The sequence below is a fragment of the Kwoniella pini genome, chromosome 2, assembly GCF_000512605.2.
Source record: "Kwoniella pini CBS 10737 chromosome 2, complete sequence".
Taxonomy (NCBI): Eukaryota; Fungi; Basidiomycota; class Tremellomycetes; order Tremellales; family Cryptococcaceae; genus Kwoniella; species Kwoniella pini.
The window spans coordinates 58,369-74,971 of record NC_091717.1 but is presented as its reverse complement, the minus strand read 5'-3'; the positions used below and the strand labels follow the sequence as shown (position 1 = coordinate 74,971).

General features: G+C 42.3%; 6 protein-coding genes across 6 annotated transcripts; 5 read left to right on the top strand and 1 right to left on the bottom strand.

The window, feature by feature from the left end:
* Positions 1–3,414: 3,414 nt before the first annotated feature.
* Positions 3,415–4,179, top strand: I206_101350 (uncharacterized protein; the record flags this gene model as incomplete). The annotated part of the gene is made up of 1 exon (XM_019158381.1): positions 3,415–4,179. The coding sequence occupies one exon, from the start codon at positions 3,415–3,417 to the stop codon at positions 4,177–4,179; it is 765 nt and encodes a 254-aa protein (XP_019008994.1).
* A 171-nt stretch (positions 4,180–4,350) lies between these two features.
* On the bottom strand, positions 4,351–6,175 carry I206_101349 (pyruvate dehydrogenase (acetyl-transferring) E1 component, alpha subunit; the record flags this gene model as incomplete). Its single annotated transcript, XM_019158382.1, has 8 exons — positions 4,351–4,422; positions 4,523–4,751; positions 4,815–4,933; positions 5,000–5,248; positions 5,327–5,632; positions 5,704–5,811; positions 5,937–6,035; positions 6,116–6,175. 8 exons carry the CDS (start codon positions 6,173–6,175, stop codon positions 4,351–4,353), a joined length of 1,242 nt encoding a protein of 413 aa, XP_019008995.1.
* Positions 6,176–7,863: 1,688 nt separating this feature from the next.
* Positions 7,864–8,668, top strand: I206_101348 (uncharacterized protein; the record flags this gene model as incomplete). Its single annotated transcript, XM_019158383.1, has 2 exons — positions 7,864–8,033; positions 8,134–8,668. The coding sequence occupies 2 exons, from the start codon at positions 7,864–7,866 to the stop codon at positions 8,666–8,668; spliced, it is 705 nt and encodes a 234-aa protein (XP_019008996.1).
* Positions 8,669–9,717: 1,049 nt separating this feature from the next.
* I206_101347 (uncharacterized protein) lies at positions 9,718–10,569 on the top strand (the record flags this gene model as incomplete). Its single annotated transcript, XM_019158384.1, has 1 exon — positions 9,718–10,569. One exon carries the CDS (start codon positions 9,718–9,720, stop codon positions 10,567–10,569), a length of 852 nt encoding a protein of 283 aa, XP_019008997.1.
* Positions 10,570–11,352: 783 nt separating this feature from the next.
* Positions 11,353–13,327, top strand: I206_101346 (uncharacterized protein; the record flags this gene model as incomplete). Its single annotated transcript, XM_070202378.1, has 11 exons — positions 11,353–11,371; positions 11,572–11,670; positions 11,778–11,929; positions 11,994–12,026; positions 12,092–12,196; positions 12,254–12,261; positions 12,327–12,409; positions 12,464–12,541; positions 12,607–12,701; positions 12,770–13,066; positions 13,133–13,327. The coding sequence occupies 11 exons, from the start codon at positions 11,353–11,355 to the stop codon at positions 13,325–13,327; spliced, it is 1,164 nt and encodes a 387-aa protein (XP_070058479.1).
* Positions 13,328–13,712: 385 nt separating this feature from the next.
* I206_101345 (uncharacterized protein) lies at positions 13,713–16,603 on the top strand (the record flags this gene model as incomplete). The annotated part of the gene is made up of 13 exons (XM_070202377.1): positions 13,713–13,889; positions 13,948–14,086; positions 14,157–14,230; positions 14,307–14,434; positions 14,518–14,686; positions 14,740–14,903; positions 14,958–15,034; positions 15,082–15,350; positions 15,418–15,742; positions 15,810–15,989; positions 16,062–16,201; positions 16,254–16,328; positions 16,388–16,603. The coding sequence occupies 13 exons, from the start codon at positions 13,713–13,715 to the stop codon at positions 16,601–16,603; spliced, it is 2,133 nt and encodes a 710-aa protein (XP_070058478.1).

Genomic DNA, 16,603 nt, shown 5'->3' with positions numbered 1-16,603 from the left:
CATGATCGTGAGATGTCCCTTCTCGCTTAAGCCTAGACCTTCGTTCATACATCTCAACGCCCTCTTCATCTTCCCTATTCTTGGTCTTGATGAAGACGCACCAACCATTTACCCCTTTTCTCCCGAATATCATCAAATTCTCCTTACCCCTCTCTTCTCGAACCATTAGATCATTAATTCTTGGAAAGATGATAGGAACGGGGACCATCAAAACACGACCTTCATCAAAAGAAAATTTCCGGACTTACCGATGATACGTTGATACCCCACTTAAACTATATCAGAAACAGATCCCTCTCTAATTTAGCTCAAGGTATACACCTTGAATTTGCGTTGAAGCCCTATTTCAAGGGTTTTCTAAATATAAACAGTAATAGTATCGCCGCTTCTGACGAAATCAAGGATATTGTGTTATTGATGGTGTTTATGATATTTACCAGAAATAGCTGAGACAGACCTATCTGCCTTGTGCTTGGCAATAACCTTGGCTCTCCTTTCTTTCCTATCTTTCGGGACAATGGAAAGGTGAGTGTCGGGAAAACAAGAGGTATACTACAACGTGTAGCGTAATAACTTGTTCTTGAAAGGAGTAAGATGGATAGTGTCGGATAATTTGAGAAGGATCAAACTGAAAGGAGGGTGAGCTCGGTCGGTCGGAGAAAGATTTGTAACAAGTTGGTCGTTGTGTTACAGGTTTTGGAATTTAAGTATGGTTGAAAGGAAGAATCAGGAAATTATGATCTTGACGATGTTAAAGTCGATAACGAAGATGAAAGCCAAGGATTGTTGAAATCCGTTTCTTAACAATAATGATGGTGATGATGGATTGATATTTTAGTTTTTGAGTATTTTGTAGGTTTTAAGGGGTAACTTTGAATCTTCGGAACAATAACGTTGATGATTTGAACCTTGATTCTACTATATCGGAAAATATCGGTTGACTACTGATAGAAATCAAACTAGTCTAGCTTGGTCAACTAGCAGACTGAAAGGGCTTTTCGAGATCCAGGCAATGATTATAGCGGAGAAAAGAATTGGTAGGGTTCCAAATTAGAAGTCAACTTCTTGCCTGCATTTGTGGGGGTGTATTATGTGCCTGAAAGTTACACAGAAACGTTGTTAAACCCTTTGTTACTGTTTTCCTTAGGTTGGTCACTCCATGTAAGACAGCCTGAACTATACAGGATATCAATCCCTTTGAGTGTGAATTGACCCAGTCACGGTTGATGTGACTCCCATGAAATTGTAGTCGTATCATAATTTAGGCTATCGACGAATTATTCATTTTTAATACTCAAGCGGCTAACAGTAGTCTAGAAGTTTTCCCCGGTGGACATAGCAGTGTGAGCTGCGTGATGGCGTATACTATTTTACCACCAAGAAAAGTTAAAAAACCCCTGATGTCCGATGTTAGAAAGGTACGAAACTACGGGTAGGTAGTCATGTCGTGGGTAACAGCAGCTTGAGAGGGATTCATGAAAACTTAAAACTCAAAACCCTCTTTTTAACGGTATTCCTCCCCCTGAAAAAAGATTTTGACGTAATACTTAATAGTCCGTGGTGGAGGTGAAAGAACACCGATATATGCCGTTTGGTTTACCACGAAGCCTATTACAATCTAGCTGCTCCTATGCGTTTTCAACGTTGCGATTTGTCGATATAACCGAAGGTGGTACAGCAGAGATATCTCTCCCTCAGTTCTTACATCTTTACCGAGATCTTCTTGTTCAGTACCCGATTGCACCCTGTATCTTTCTGCGCCAATGGAACAGTCGGATAACTCGTGTTTATCTCGTTATATCTTGGCATCTTTCTCCTTCTTGTCCTCAAGCTTAATTTAACATAAGCAGCCCTTGATGGATCAGACATACATCTTCGACTTCCAATCTCCGCCATGACGGTAAAGACCCAAGCTTCTGATAAGTGGGTCAAGTATCACGTCAAACCGAGTCAGATCGTATCATAATAGTGGCTGCCGAGCTATTTTTTTTTCTTCCTATAAAGGTTGATTCCAGATAGCATAACGATTACTGCCAGTGACGAGAAACTTTAATATTGGCGCTTTTGGCGGTTACCAATAATCTCAGTTTAAGATGACATGTAAAGCGTATTCAATCACTTCCGTTTCTGCCAGAAAGAATTCTACATTCATCGAAAAGTCAGTTGAACTGATATCGCGATACAAGTGCTCTCGCTTCTAATGACCAGCAACAGAATGCAAAATCAATCATGGGACGTTGAATTATAAAAAGCCTTTGAAAGTCGAAATAAAGTTCAAGAAGTGACAAAATGTTCGGCGCCCGACTCCCGACCGATCGACATGTGACTAAAACATCCTATCTTAGCTTATTCTGTTTTGATACCATATTTTTATTTTCGTCTACAAGTCTTTTTTTTGGGTCTGCCGTAAAAGCCATCTTCACGTTATTTTGAACCGTACCAAGAAAAGAAACACAAAAAAGCAGAGCTATAGTATAAGATTAGACAAAGCCGAATTAGGTCCCTTACGGGATCTGAGCTAGATGATCTAATCACCAAACCGAGCTCCTTTGGATCTGGATCTATAGAAGTGGAGCATTGCTAAATTTGATTGATTTGATCGAGACTTAGCTAACCTACTCTAGATCAACGATTAACTTGAGCTAAGATCCGTCCATCTTCCGTATTTTCATTGACGACAAGAATTAGATAATCTTACTGAAATTTCCACTACATCTGGCAACGTATCAGGACTTCGCCACTGGATGTGCCACTGTATGATTGATAAAGCCCAAGAAAAATCCTATATATGCCCTTCGATTTTCTACAAAGTGGTGGATAACCTTTGCGAAGGACATGAGATCCAAAAGGCTCCCGACTCTTGTGCGAAACATTCAACCAGAAGCTCATGAGCTAAAGGTCAGCAAGATGCAACTGACTGTATAAAATTCATTTCCTTCCGTGTAGGGCGGAGAGTGCATTAGAAGAATGGGGAGGTAATTTGTCTCGAATCGTCCCCTAGACCCTCACCTCTATCTTATCGAAGAAACTCATGTACTTCGATTCGCGCTCATTCCGAGCTTATCGCTTATCTCGCTCGTAAATCATCTACGAAGTTACTTCTTTTCTCGTTTCAATAGAAGCCCAGATGACCGAGTAATCTAATGTAGAATTATCGGAGATGAATGTATACATTCCAGTTGAAAGAAGGCAATCTGTTTTTCCCATACTGGCCACTGAAATATACATACTAAGGTAGGGTGAAGATTGTTATGCTTGTTAACGATAAGGCGAGGCTTTCGATAAGTCTATATATACTCCAAGTAACTACGATTTAAATGATAAATCCAGTTCAAGTATTGATTCTATACTTTTTAAACTTTTTATCATTTGAATACCAGAATACTGTTTCTTTCTGATAAAACTCAACGAACAATGTCTTCTTCTTTTTCGCAACAGTCCAATAATGACAAGAAAGAGAGAGAGGATTTTCAGAAGTACTTAGCAAAGTCAAGTGAGAAAGTGTTGGAACGAAAACTTTCAGTGAACCAGGAAGTTTATGGTCTGACACCTTACAATCAAGCAATCAATTATAACCTGCTTTCAGACGCTCAATTTTCGCACCCACCAGACGGGGCTAATGAGCAAAATCCAATTTACCATGATATGTCAATGAATCCAATACAATCAACCCCATTAACATATCAAGGAATACCAAACACTATGTCAGATATACCATATCAATGTTCACCCGATATTATGTCCTATCCACAGAATGTGATCAGTCAAGAGAACAAGAATCATTATGCGGCGGGTGATACTACGGTATCATCTGTCATGCCTCCTTCTGAGAGCACACAAGATGTCATGCAAAGAGGCATAGATGCTCTTGAAAGATCTTACTTTTCTCGAATCCCATCTTATCCTTATGCTGACTGTACTAATACCTTACTTGACGGCCAGTCTCGACAAATATATCTTCATTCAGGTCTTGAAAATGACTCGACACCTTCTGTTGAGAAGCCAGGTTCAGCTCATGTAATTTATCCATGTTCATACAAGGTCACCATTCAGGCAAACTATCCTCCGAATGCCATTCAGGTAGGCGATAAAGTCACAACAAGCCCTAGTCAGACGAGGGTATACCGTGAGGTAAGTGAAGATAAAGGAGCTACCATCGATAGATTTTTGAGACAGTAATCGGAGTCAGTATTATTTATATACACCTTTGATAATCAGTGCAGAATCTTTTGTAGGTAAAGTTATGTTATACTATATCCCTACTAAGATGCATGAACCCTTACGCGTGAAATGTGTAAAAAGTACATAAATAAGAAAGAAATACCAAATCGTCTATAGTGAGATCAAATCCTAATCCTTGTGATAGACGTGGACTTCTTCTTTCTCTCTTCCTCTCATCATAGGTGGTTCCGTACCCTTGTACTGTAATTTACAGTAAATCGTCAGTAAACAGGATCCATATCGGACATCAAACCAAAATGATCTGTGGACAGGGAGAGAGGGAGACAGTCACCGAACTCACGTAGATATCGGTCCAGAATGTCTTGACATCTGGGAATGGTGATTTCTTAGCTTCCTCTACAGCTTCGTCAACTTCCTCTTTAGCCTTCTTATCAATGGCTTTTAAGCTAGCCTCATCGGTGACTCCCCATTCCAAGATGTATCTCTTCAAACCGGCAATAGCATCTTTCTCAGATCTCATTTGTTGAACCTCATCTCTAGTTCGGTAAGTTGTTCCAGGGTCGGACATGCTGAACCGCAAAGGATGATGGTCAGCTCACGGATCCGATCAATTATTAAGATTACAAACTCACGAGTGACCACCATATCTGTAAGTGACAAATTCGACTACCAAAGGTCCTTTTCCAGATGTAACCCATTCCTTGGCCCAAGCGGTGGCCTTCTTACAAGCAAGAATATCCATACCGTTGACCTGAGGACGTGATCAATCAGCCTGTCGTCCGGGGTGACTATAAGTTTTGATGGGAATCACACTCACTTGAAGACCTGGAATCTTGTCACCTCGAGTGAAGAAATCGGTGTTCATAGAAGATCTTTCAGCGGAAGTACCCATACCGTATTTGTTGTTTTCACAAACGAAGACACATGGGAGGTTCCAAAGTTTGGCCATGTTGTAAGACTCGAAAACTTGTCCTTGATTGGAAGCACCATCACCGTAAAGAGCGAAAGTAGCAGACTTCTTCTTCAAGTATTTTTGGGCGAGGGCAATACCAGCTCCTACTGGTACCTATAGATGTGATTCGATTTGTGAGCCATATATTTCCACATGAGAGATAACGATAATAGAGGAAAAATAACAACTCACTTGAGCACCAACGATACCGTTACCACCAAAGAAGGAAGGGGTAAAGATGTGCATGGAACCACCTTTTCCGTATGACATACCGTCAACTCGACCCATCAATTCAGCAATGACACCCTTGACTGTTCCACCTCTCAATACGGCGAAAGTGTGACATCTATAAGAAGTGATGACTCGATCATCTCCATCAATAGCGTGTTCCATACCGACTGATACGGCTTCTTGTCCAATAGCTAAATGACAGAATCCTCTGATCATCTTTTGCTTATACAAAGCATCGGCAGCTTGTTCCATTCTTCTCATTTTGACCTAAGTTGATATGGTACGATATCAGCGTTTCTATCTCAGCAATCCAATTGTGATAAGGAGTAACCGCTCACCATGGTAGTGTACATTTTCACCATCTCATCTTTTGTGATTGAAATTTCGTTGGAAGGGGCGTCACATCGATAAGAGTGGAACGATTCTCCATGAAGGGCGACAGTGAACTAGATTAACGATAAGACAAGGTCAATATGTAAGCAATTCCATAGATTGTAAACAATGATAAAGTTGCAAAAAATCTCGGGATGTTTGGGTTCTAGGTTGCGGTCACGGACGAAACAGTACTTACAGGCTGGTTACCAGCCTCTGGCAGCGATTCCGCAGGCGATGATTTATCCGCATCTGTTTGGAGGAATCGCATTGCAGGGATAGTAGATCGAACAGGTTTCTGTATTTTCGTTATCAACAAATTTAGCGAGATTCTCTGGCTCGCCAAAATTCTCTTCCAGAAAACAGTAGATCACTCACAATACCCGCTGATCGGGACACGGCCCTTAATCCACGAGACCTAAGCAATGAGAATGACATGATGCTTGAGGTATATATAAGGTGGTTTTGAGTATAAATATGAAGATATTATATTATTATTATTATTTATTATTATATTTGATGATAGGATGGATGGTAGGAACGGAACAAGTCTTCGGATGCCGTTTAATGGGGGTTTGTATTTAATTGTTTGAAAAACACGTGGTCATTTATTTATCAGTAGTTTATTTCATTTTATCCCAGATTAGGTAATATGGGCAACATGATATGCCTACTGAATCAATTGAAACGATTGAAGTATCAAGTAAAACACAGGCATAGTCAATTGTCATGGTGAGTAGGGTGAGTTTTAATCATCACATCCATGGAAACAGATGAAGGAGTAGCGTTAAGTGGAGCTTGATATTCAAGTGAGTAATGACCAGAATTTCGTCATTCAGATTACATTGAATCTCATCTTGACTACACCTTCTACACCTCTCGTCCCTCTCTGATGACACTGCTGGGGCACCGATTATAATGACGCCAAATACCAGCTATATGCTAATCACGGATTTATCACCGTATCAAACCACCTGAATCGTCTTTTATCATCTTCAATCTACATTTATAGCCGGAAGTATGGTAAAAGAAGCTGACACGATCTCTGCTGGTAAATAGCTCGTCGAGCAGCGGTATGACGGATCGAGTTGGCTCAAATCATGCAAGAGTCGTACGTATAACGTACAATATAAGCTTCGAAAAAAGGCTGTGTATGGGTGTTTGTGCGGTTATGATAAAACCCATATTTGTCGTCAATTCGTTCAAGCAATTCGAAAATCATTTAAAAGATTCGAAATTAGATCATCATTCATCCGCATTTCGTATTCTATTTGTGGCGCTTGAGTCAAACTCATGTAATATTGAGGGATTTCTTAGCGATATGCATTGCCATAGCTCTGTCAAACCTACATTCAAACCAGATCATGAGCCATTTTCGCGATGAATGGTTTTCTCAAATGTCGATAGGATACGTTCTAACCAACATCCTTGTAAAATGTGATGACAAAGATGCATTACCAATCTTTGATATGACAATTTGAGCGACATACGAATCGCTGGTCTAGAATTGAATAGGATTCGGTTTTTCGGACCGTTTTGTTGTTTGAGTTATTTCAACTTCGCTTAAGTCTGATTTCCCATTTTTTATTCCATCATTTTACCCTTAAAAATCAAAGTGGGGCATCTTTGGGGTTTAATACCTCAAACGCCAAGAATAACAAAAAAGTCAACGAAAGCAAATCCGCTGACTTGCGAAGTTTTTCGAAGAATTGCGTTATGACATACATTCGAAAAGAATAATACTAGAAATCGATTGCAATGGGAAATGATGAACATACAGGGAATTTCGGCCGGTCTTTCGGTAAGGTTAGATTCATCCTTCAGGTCACGAGATCTGTGAATATGATGCATTCCGGATGATTCTGGAAAATTAATATATCCTGCCGTTGAAGCCAAGAGTTATATAAGGAACGCATCTAGCAGTCTCTGAACGCACGTTTTCATCTCTTTTATCACCGTTTTGATAATCATTCTGCTAAAGCTAATAATATATTCAGAAACACTGTAAGTGATACTTCGTGGACTTTTCCTATACATCACAGTCTTGCCTTCTCGTCTTCTGAGTCTTTCGCTTCTGTTCACGCATACTACTCGAAACAATCCCCAGCTGACTCGCTGATAGCACAATGGTTCAACCAAACGGAGCTCATCAACAAGCTTCTAACAGCAATAGCAATGGCGTTGTTAGACCATGGGCTGCAGACTTCAACCCTGGGTCGAAGAGCTTTACCACTCTCGATGGTAAGCCCGTAAATTGGAATGGAGGTTGGGCTGGTATTGATGGTGAGACAGCTAGGTGGGTCAAAATCTTCTACTTTCAGTCCTTGATTTTTTTTTCAATCCTATGAAGCTACACTCGACTTGGACGGTTATGCTAATTAAATTCAATTCTGCAGCAACGGATCAGCCCCTCCACCACTTACTGCTAAATCTGGACCAAATAACACTGAAATCACTTATCTTCCTTATCCCGAATTAACATGTCTTCACTGTCTCGGATCAAATCCACCAGGAAAATTGGGCTACGTTGTCTCTTACATACCTGTCGTGAGCAACGGAAACAGTGATAGTAATGACACTCAACAAAATATCGGTAAAGGATTCCCAACTCAATCCAATGGATTTAATCATACAATTCACGAAGAAGAAGATGAACACATTGAATCTCCTGTCAGACCATCTGCTCCCCAACAAGGTTCATCATTCTCTAGACCAGGTAGAGATACTTTGAGATCAAGTTCAGCTACAAGGGGACTTCAAGCTCGATCTAGATCTAGAGCTGAAGAAAGAGCTCAAGATTTGGAAAGAGGTAGACAAATTGAAAGAGAAGCTCAAGAAGAAAGAGCTAGATCTTCTAGTGTTTCTTGGGAGTTGGCCGGAGTTAGTAAACAATATGTACCTGATGGTGAAGACGATGCCGTGGTAGAGTAGGAATATGAAATGAACGTAAGTACGATTACCAAACAATCGTCATCGACCCGTCTGTGTTAGTTCGAGCTCACTGACGTCCTTTGTTCAGTGATAGTGATACACACGAAATGATGAGGGAAGGCAGCAGAGAAGTTGGAAGAATATAGCAATGACATTTATGAGGTACTGAAAAGACAGATTCAAAGGGGAGGAACCGCATGGAGTACTGACAATGACCGATTTCAAGAGGCAGTGGGCAGGAATTAGCATATGTACAAATACCAGTATCGATCGCATGAATAACAATTTGACTGAGGCAAAAAAACCTTCAATAACATTTTTGATTCTCCACGTCTTGACAAGACGCAGCTTCTATCGCCACAACATCACCCCTTTTCCTTATCTCTAACCAGAAATCATCTACGTGGACGCCTGCATATGGGTATAGCGGTCTTCGATAATTTCACTCTTCATCGTACCTTTCAGGTGGAGCAAATTGTCAAAGGTCATAGCACTGTCGAGTCGACGAGAACAGAGACTCCTTACGAACTATTTGCGTCACACAGTATGAGTAAGGTCGCTATCCCTGGATGGTCAATTTTCCTTTCAAGTTTCGTCTTCGAAGGCCACTGCTTATAAATCCAGGCCCATCTTGATCGTCATAGCTCACTTCGATAGCCTTTTACGTGGAGCAACTAAGTGACTTCTCTAACATTTCAGTATTTTCGAGTCGACAGATACAAAGGATGGGGTTGACTCGAAATCGAAAATAGTGGTGACAATGGAGATCACATAGACAATTCACAAGATATCCTTTCAGGTGGAGCAAATAAGTGGCGTTTTGGAAGTCCCAGCGTTTTCGAGTCGAAACGAACAAAGGTTGGTATCGACTTGACATTCAAACTCGCGGTGGCGATGAAGACCATATACGCAGTTTTCAAGGTATAAATAAGAACAACTAATCTCGAGATAAGTTGACTGTCTAACAATTTATCACAATAACATTACATTCCAATTCCGTTATTCGAAACAATTTTTGATTATCAATTCACCGATCACACCTGTTCATTATGAGCCCAATCTCAACCACAACCACACCTACCAATCAAAGCGATACCCAGTCATCGATACCTCAATCGGTTGCGCCAATGTGGACAGTAGTCACCAAGCGTGAGAAGGAACAAATCACCGCCACAGTACCTGATACGGTTCAACTGACTAAAATAACTATCCGTCAGATGAATGAACCGGATCACAGGGGAAGGAGAATCTCTTTAATGGCATCCGACCCGAAAACTGACAAGCGTTACATATGGAGTGGGTATAAAAAGGATCTAAGAGAGTTCGATGATCGCGACAACACTACAGGTGCAATTTTCAGACGAGCGGTAAGTCTGATTAAAGACAATGATGGGACTAAGCAGGAATACACGACCACTGAGGGAGAGAAAGGAAAATATCGGAAGGAGAAAGACGATGGAACCGGTGAAGACTTATACGTTTACAGCTTCAAGGCTCCGACTGACGGCGATAATATACGAGAAGAAGAGGAGATTACTGTACTGAGTGAATCGTTAATGAAGGAGAGAGCTAAGTTTGATGTTACGGCCTCTGAAGTCTGGGCCAGATTCCAGGGATATGATCTAGGAGGTCTTAAAGCAGCTGGTACTTTCAAAAGAAGCGGTCATGAATACTCTTGGAGGACTACTTCAGTCAAGGATGATAAGGGTAGCTTCACCTATCACGTCAACTTTTTGTGTCCGGGTGAGACCAACAAGAAAGCATGGTTGACTATGGGGAGTATTGAAGCCAATAGTAAGAATCATCTTAAGGATGGGATCGATTGGAAAGGTCTCAAAAATAGTATACTTCAGCAGACTTCTGAGACTACAAGGACTCCAACGGATTCCACTGTTGTGTGAGCTACACCTACTAGCATTATGTGTATAGTAGAACATCTAAGAGCCACATGATTGTTCGCTCGCTCGAAATTTATTCTCTTCCTTCAAGTAGTTCATAGTATCTAACTATAGTCTCTCTTTTATATATATCTATGCAACTATCGTAACCTACAACAGAACACATGCTTCGTCCATCTTGCGTCACGATCGCCGCTATATACATTCCGATCGGAGACGGCCATATTCTACTGATTGCTCAAGTACTGTCATTGTAAATACACATATGTCCTTTTGTTCGTTGACAAGTATACAAGATTAGAGAATTAGTTACCGGCCGTGGATGATTGCGGTGCAGAGTGCCACAATAGTCAGAGTACTCTTATTGGGATCAAAAAGAGGGTTGTATTGTAAGGCCACGTGAGAGTGGCGTCATTCCCTGAAATACCGTACAGCGGTGATGATATGGTGACGGTGAATAGTGATGACAGGTGCTCGTATGATGACAATATTAATAACAATTCAATGGACTATACATAAGCAAACTATCCCTATAACATTCCTCGCAGTTAACTCAATATAATTTGACGTGAAGGCCCATTCTAGCTGTACATATTACACTACACTTTCATATCAAATCAGACCAAATTCCGATACGTGCACAAGCCACACATACCGCGCATCATCGTCAAACCCTCTATTGTCATCACTCGTTGACCAGTCGCTGAGCAGCAAGATTAAAACTGCACAAATCACAAGCTACCTCTATTCCTCAACCTTCTACATAGCGTAGAGTATCATATAAGTATGACCGAAAAACCTGAAGGTGAGTGACTCAATCACTGTTTCCCCTTTTCTCCTACGATGGGAGGCAAATCATCATCGGTCGATCCGCTGTTTGTTCCCTTCCTTTGTTAGCGTATCTTGAGAGACGGTGTCGTGCCAGGTCCTATTAATTGAATGATATAAACTACTCCCGCATATCTTTTACAAGCAGTCGCGCTGACTCCTCATGTATCGTATTAGGCGCCGACGTTCCGCAAGAACAAAAAGCAGGATGGGCAAGCTTCATCAAGAGTTTAGCTTCTATGACTGGTGATCTCAGTTCAATGACCGCTCCACCTTGTGAGTGTAGCTTCTTGCTCCAATTGAACAGGAAATAGCTTCCTGATTTTTGGACTATACGTCGTCGTATCGTCGAGTCGGGGCTGACAGACTGGCGTGATATTCAGTCATTCTCTCTCCCACATCGCTTACTGAATTTCCCGCATACTGGTGTGAACATCCTGATGCATTCGCTGAGATCTCAGAGGGTAAAGATGACAAGGAGAGAATGGAGAGAGTATTGAAGTGGTTCATCGGTACACTTAGTGCTCAATATACCGTACGTCACAGCCGATGAACCTTTATTATCACGGACTGGAGCTGATTAGCATGACTTTTATCAGACCCGTAACGAGAAGATGGGATCCGAGAAAAAGGTGCGTTCAGGAAATGACAGTATATGGTCAGCTTGCAGCTGACGCTTCCTGTTCTCCATCGCCAGCCTCTTAATCCAGTTCTGGGAGAGTTGTTCTACGGTGTTTGGCCAGATAGAGGTTACGGGGAGACCCGTCTTATCGTCGAACAAGTATCGCATCATCCACCAGTTGTGAGTTTTCTTTCGAGTTCGAACTCATAGATGGAGCTGACCAAAGTTTTTACACAGACCGCTTAGTGAGCTGAGCTGCTTATATAGGTTTGCGACGGAGAAACGGAACTAACCAGCGGTTATCATTCAGTTATATCGAAAACAAGCAAGCGGGTGTTAGACTGCAAGGTCATTCAGGTCAGAAGACCTCATTCTCTGGTACCGCGATTCATGGTGAGTATATTCTTCGCAACATCATGAATCTGACTAACCCAACTCGATCTCTAGTCAAGCAATCCGGGCATGCTGTATTGACTGTACAACCAAAGAACGGCCAAAAGGAGGAGAAGTACCTCATAACTCTTCGTGAGTCAATTGAGTTCGCTCTACCATATCGTTTCAGCGAACTTGCACTTACTCGCTCATAATAGCTAAATTAAGGATCGAGGGTATTGTTTGGGGATCGCCATACATCGAATTGACCGATACCAACGCCATCCAGAGCAGCACTGGATTGACCGCTCAAGTGAGTCCCAATGATCCATCAAAACCTGCTTCTTTAACCGCTGATAAATATATTTTACATTTCTGCAGATCGACTACAAAGGGAAAGGCTACTTTACCGGTAAATCCCATTCCTTCAAGGCTGTCATTTCCAATGGTTCCGGAAAGGCCGTACAAAATTACGAGGGTGTATGGACTGGTAAATCTCACATTGGAGGCTCTAAAGGACCGCTCTTCCTCGACACGGCTGGACATAAGGAGGAAGTCACTGTCAAAGATGTGTCGGAGCAGACTGAATGGGAGAGTAGGAAGCTTTGGGTCAACGTAGCTAAGGGTATACGGACCGGTAATTACGACGAAGCTGGAAAAGACAAGACTAAGATAGAGGTGAGAAAACGGGTTTCCTATATTACACCTCATCTTGAGTTAGGGATGCTGAAACTGAATTCATAGAACGAACAACGTCAAAGACGTAAGGATGAAACTGCTAACAACACTGCCTGGAACCACTTACATTTCACTCATGTTGAGTCTGATCCGGACTACCAATTCTTATCCGCCTTGTTACACGATAAACTCACTCCACCTCACGAAGACGCTTATGTCATCAAGCCTGAAACTCTCAACGTTGTAGGTAGACCCAACTAGATGATATATTGCGATATAGAATAATAGGGCAAAAAAAACGCTTTTCAAGGCATTGAACGAGGTTTGCAGAAGACAATGAAAAGATATATACGGTCAGGTGTATGATGAAATTTGTTATGCTATGTATCAGTTTTGTTTTGAAATCATGGCAGTTGTTCATGAGCTGTATCATTTCACGTACATATCATACTACCATCTGAATCCCCTCTCAGCAGTAAAATGTTGACTTGATCGCTCGGTATAATATGACATGGCGTTTACCATGGTTGGGTGGGTGGAGGTTGGTTCGAATTGTCAACAAATCGCTCCTTGAATGATTCATTCTTCATCAGCGTTTGATTGCATATACAAATCTGAATGCTTAAAGATATAATCCATATTCATCATGCCTGGGCCATCTTCTTCCCTTCCACCATACCTTGTCTCGGGTGCATCCTCCCGTGCGCATCATGGCTTGTTGACCAGGTTACATGAAGCCGCTTCTGTACAAGAGGAAGATGAAATTATTAGCAAAGAAATCAGAAGGGCTAAGGAGACGTTAGCTGTCAGAGGGCAAAGTACTGTAAGTACATGATGCAAGAGTGACTGGGTCAGTATAGCTTACATTGTTTCAATCGCAGAGCAAGTTGCGTGACACTTTAATTATCCTCCTTCATTGTCAGATGCTTCGTCATAGAACGGAAGACAATATTGAATTTGCCTTTGTTCCTGCTTTGCAATTAGCTGAAGGTGGCCATACTTTAGCGGAAAGAAGAACAGGTAAGCTGGCTCTCCTCTTCCTGAAGGAATGTAGGAGAAAAGTAGAGCTGAGAGGTCATGAAATGGTCAGGCTACTTATATCTGGTGGAGAGGTTACCGAAGAAGCATGAATTGAACCTGTTATTGATTAATACTATACGGAAGGTATGTTGCTTTCTTGACATCGATCAGAGACAATGTTCACCTTTAGAATCGCTCATATGTCGGGTCTTCATCATAGGACCTGTCTTCGACGTCTTCATCATGCGTGTTGTTGGCTTTACAAACTATCGCCAAGATACCTTCTACAGATCTGGCTCCAGCAGTAATACCCCTTTTGACATCCAAATCGCTTTTGAAGCACAATTCGTAAGCTCTGTATCCATTCTTACTGACTTCAACGTCGCTATCTGTTTCCCAGACTTGCTAACACCCATTATTCTCCATTGCAGACCGGCTGTCAGACAACGCACATTTGAAGCTCTTCTATCTTTACACCAACTATCGCCAAATGACGAGCAATTCCCTTTGACCATGAACAAATTGTTGAAGTCATTGCAACGCGAAGATGATATGTCAGTCCTGGCTGTAATTCTCCGATTAATTCGACATCTGTTGGAGGTAAGCTGTAAAACACCTCGAGCATCAACCTGTTTAGCTGACCGATAAGACAGACCAGCGCTCATCACATTCATAACGATACCGAAAGGCTGTACGTGATAGACAAGTGTCTGGAAGCTGCGAGGCAGAACGAAGTCAGATATGAGGGACAGATAGCAGTTGAAGTAGTCAAGGTGCTTGGCGCTCTAGTTGAGCGGAAAGAGGATTTCGGTGAACAGTAAGTCGCTGTTGAACCAGATGAAATCTCCGGTCTGCTGAATGGTACATATAGCGATGCTTCACAGATGGTCAGCAGGTGGGTCATCGATACCATGAATGAGATGGGTTCGGTTCATGGCGGTCAAGGAGGTAGGTCGTCCAAATTAAAAGCTCGTCTTTGCTAAATGCCAGAACAGCCTTTCTCTTGGAAATATGCCATCTGGCCAATATCCTCCCCGCTCTCGCGGCCCATATCCTTGCTCAGATCTCACAGCTTCTTGTACCTGACGACCAGATTGCAACATCCTCTGCCTCACCGTCATTGCCGTCTCCAAACGATCACGTCCTCGCAATCCGATGTCTAGGGATACTTCCCACGAGCATGTGGGATGGCAGATTGGAAGAAATGCAGATGGGAGTAATCATGCATGGAGTCAATAGCGTGGACGATACAATACGTAAACTGGTCAGTCTTCCCGGCTTGCTTTCCCTTTGGCTACGAGAAGTGCTAATAGTTGGTAATATCGGCATAGACCCTCAGTCTACTTCAAAGTCTCTCACCTGATCTACCTGAAATGATTCTGCAAACTCACTTCGACTCCATAAGACACTCAACAGACCTATCGTTACCAATGTCTCTCGCAAACGGCCTCACCTTAAAGGAAAAGACACAAATCGGCCGAAATGAGACTGCGTCAAGAGCACTTGAGGTCGTCGAAGCTCGGTTTCAGAATGATGGAGATGGATATGCCTGTGGCGTTGTAGAACTGCTAGAAGCATTGGAATCGGGCAACGATTACCGAGATGGGCATGTGTGGGCTGAAGGCGTTAGGAGGATTCAGGATTATCTGGAATATCGTAGGTGATCAAAGATAGATAGCAGTAACGTTACGGGCTGAGCTGAGCGGAGTGTTGGCTCGCCCAGGCTCACCATCTTTCGCTCATGCCTTCACCACTTCTGTGCTCGAATCGCTACGGGGCATGGAGCACAGCTCAAGTGACACACTGATAGTCGTTTTCACTTCGATCGCTTGCGAACGACTTCCTCTTGAGCAGATTCCTGAAGCACTGGACTATCTCTCGCGGATCATACCGCAACATAATGGTGAGTTGACTCTGATTCACTTTATGTTTGCTTCCGTTGGAGTGAGATCGCTTACTTTATGTGCCGTTCTAGCATCTACCCAAGAACTTATTATGGTTACGCTAGTAGCTCTCCTGACTTGTCTAGATGATGAAATAGCGGAAGAAAAGGGTCAAATGGTACTCAATACAATTCAAGAAGTACAGAAAGGATCATCAAGATATCTGAAAAAGGTAAGTCAAACCTTAGGGAAGCAGTTTAGGCAGCGAACTGATGAGTCCGCAGAGATGTCAGGAGATATCAACAATCATCAGCCGAGGTTTCCTGAGAGAGGTCAAGGAAGCCTCGAGCACCTCTAAGGTGAGTAGCGGGAGAGGTTGATCAATCAAGCTGATCTATGGCTTGTGCGCTTGTGATAGATATCCGATATCCTCAGTGCGATCATAAGTGTACATGCCCGAAAAACAGTCAAAACATCTTCAAGCACCTTCACCTCTGAGCCAGCATCCCCCCCTCCAAGAGCAGACCTTTCAACCAGTGTACTGCGGTATGATGCTTATCAAGCCCCAAAGCAGACTAGTCAAAACAAGGACAGTTATAGAGATCGCTATGAGGTTGATGAGGAGAGTGATTAA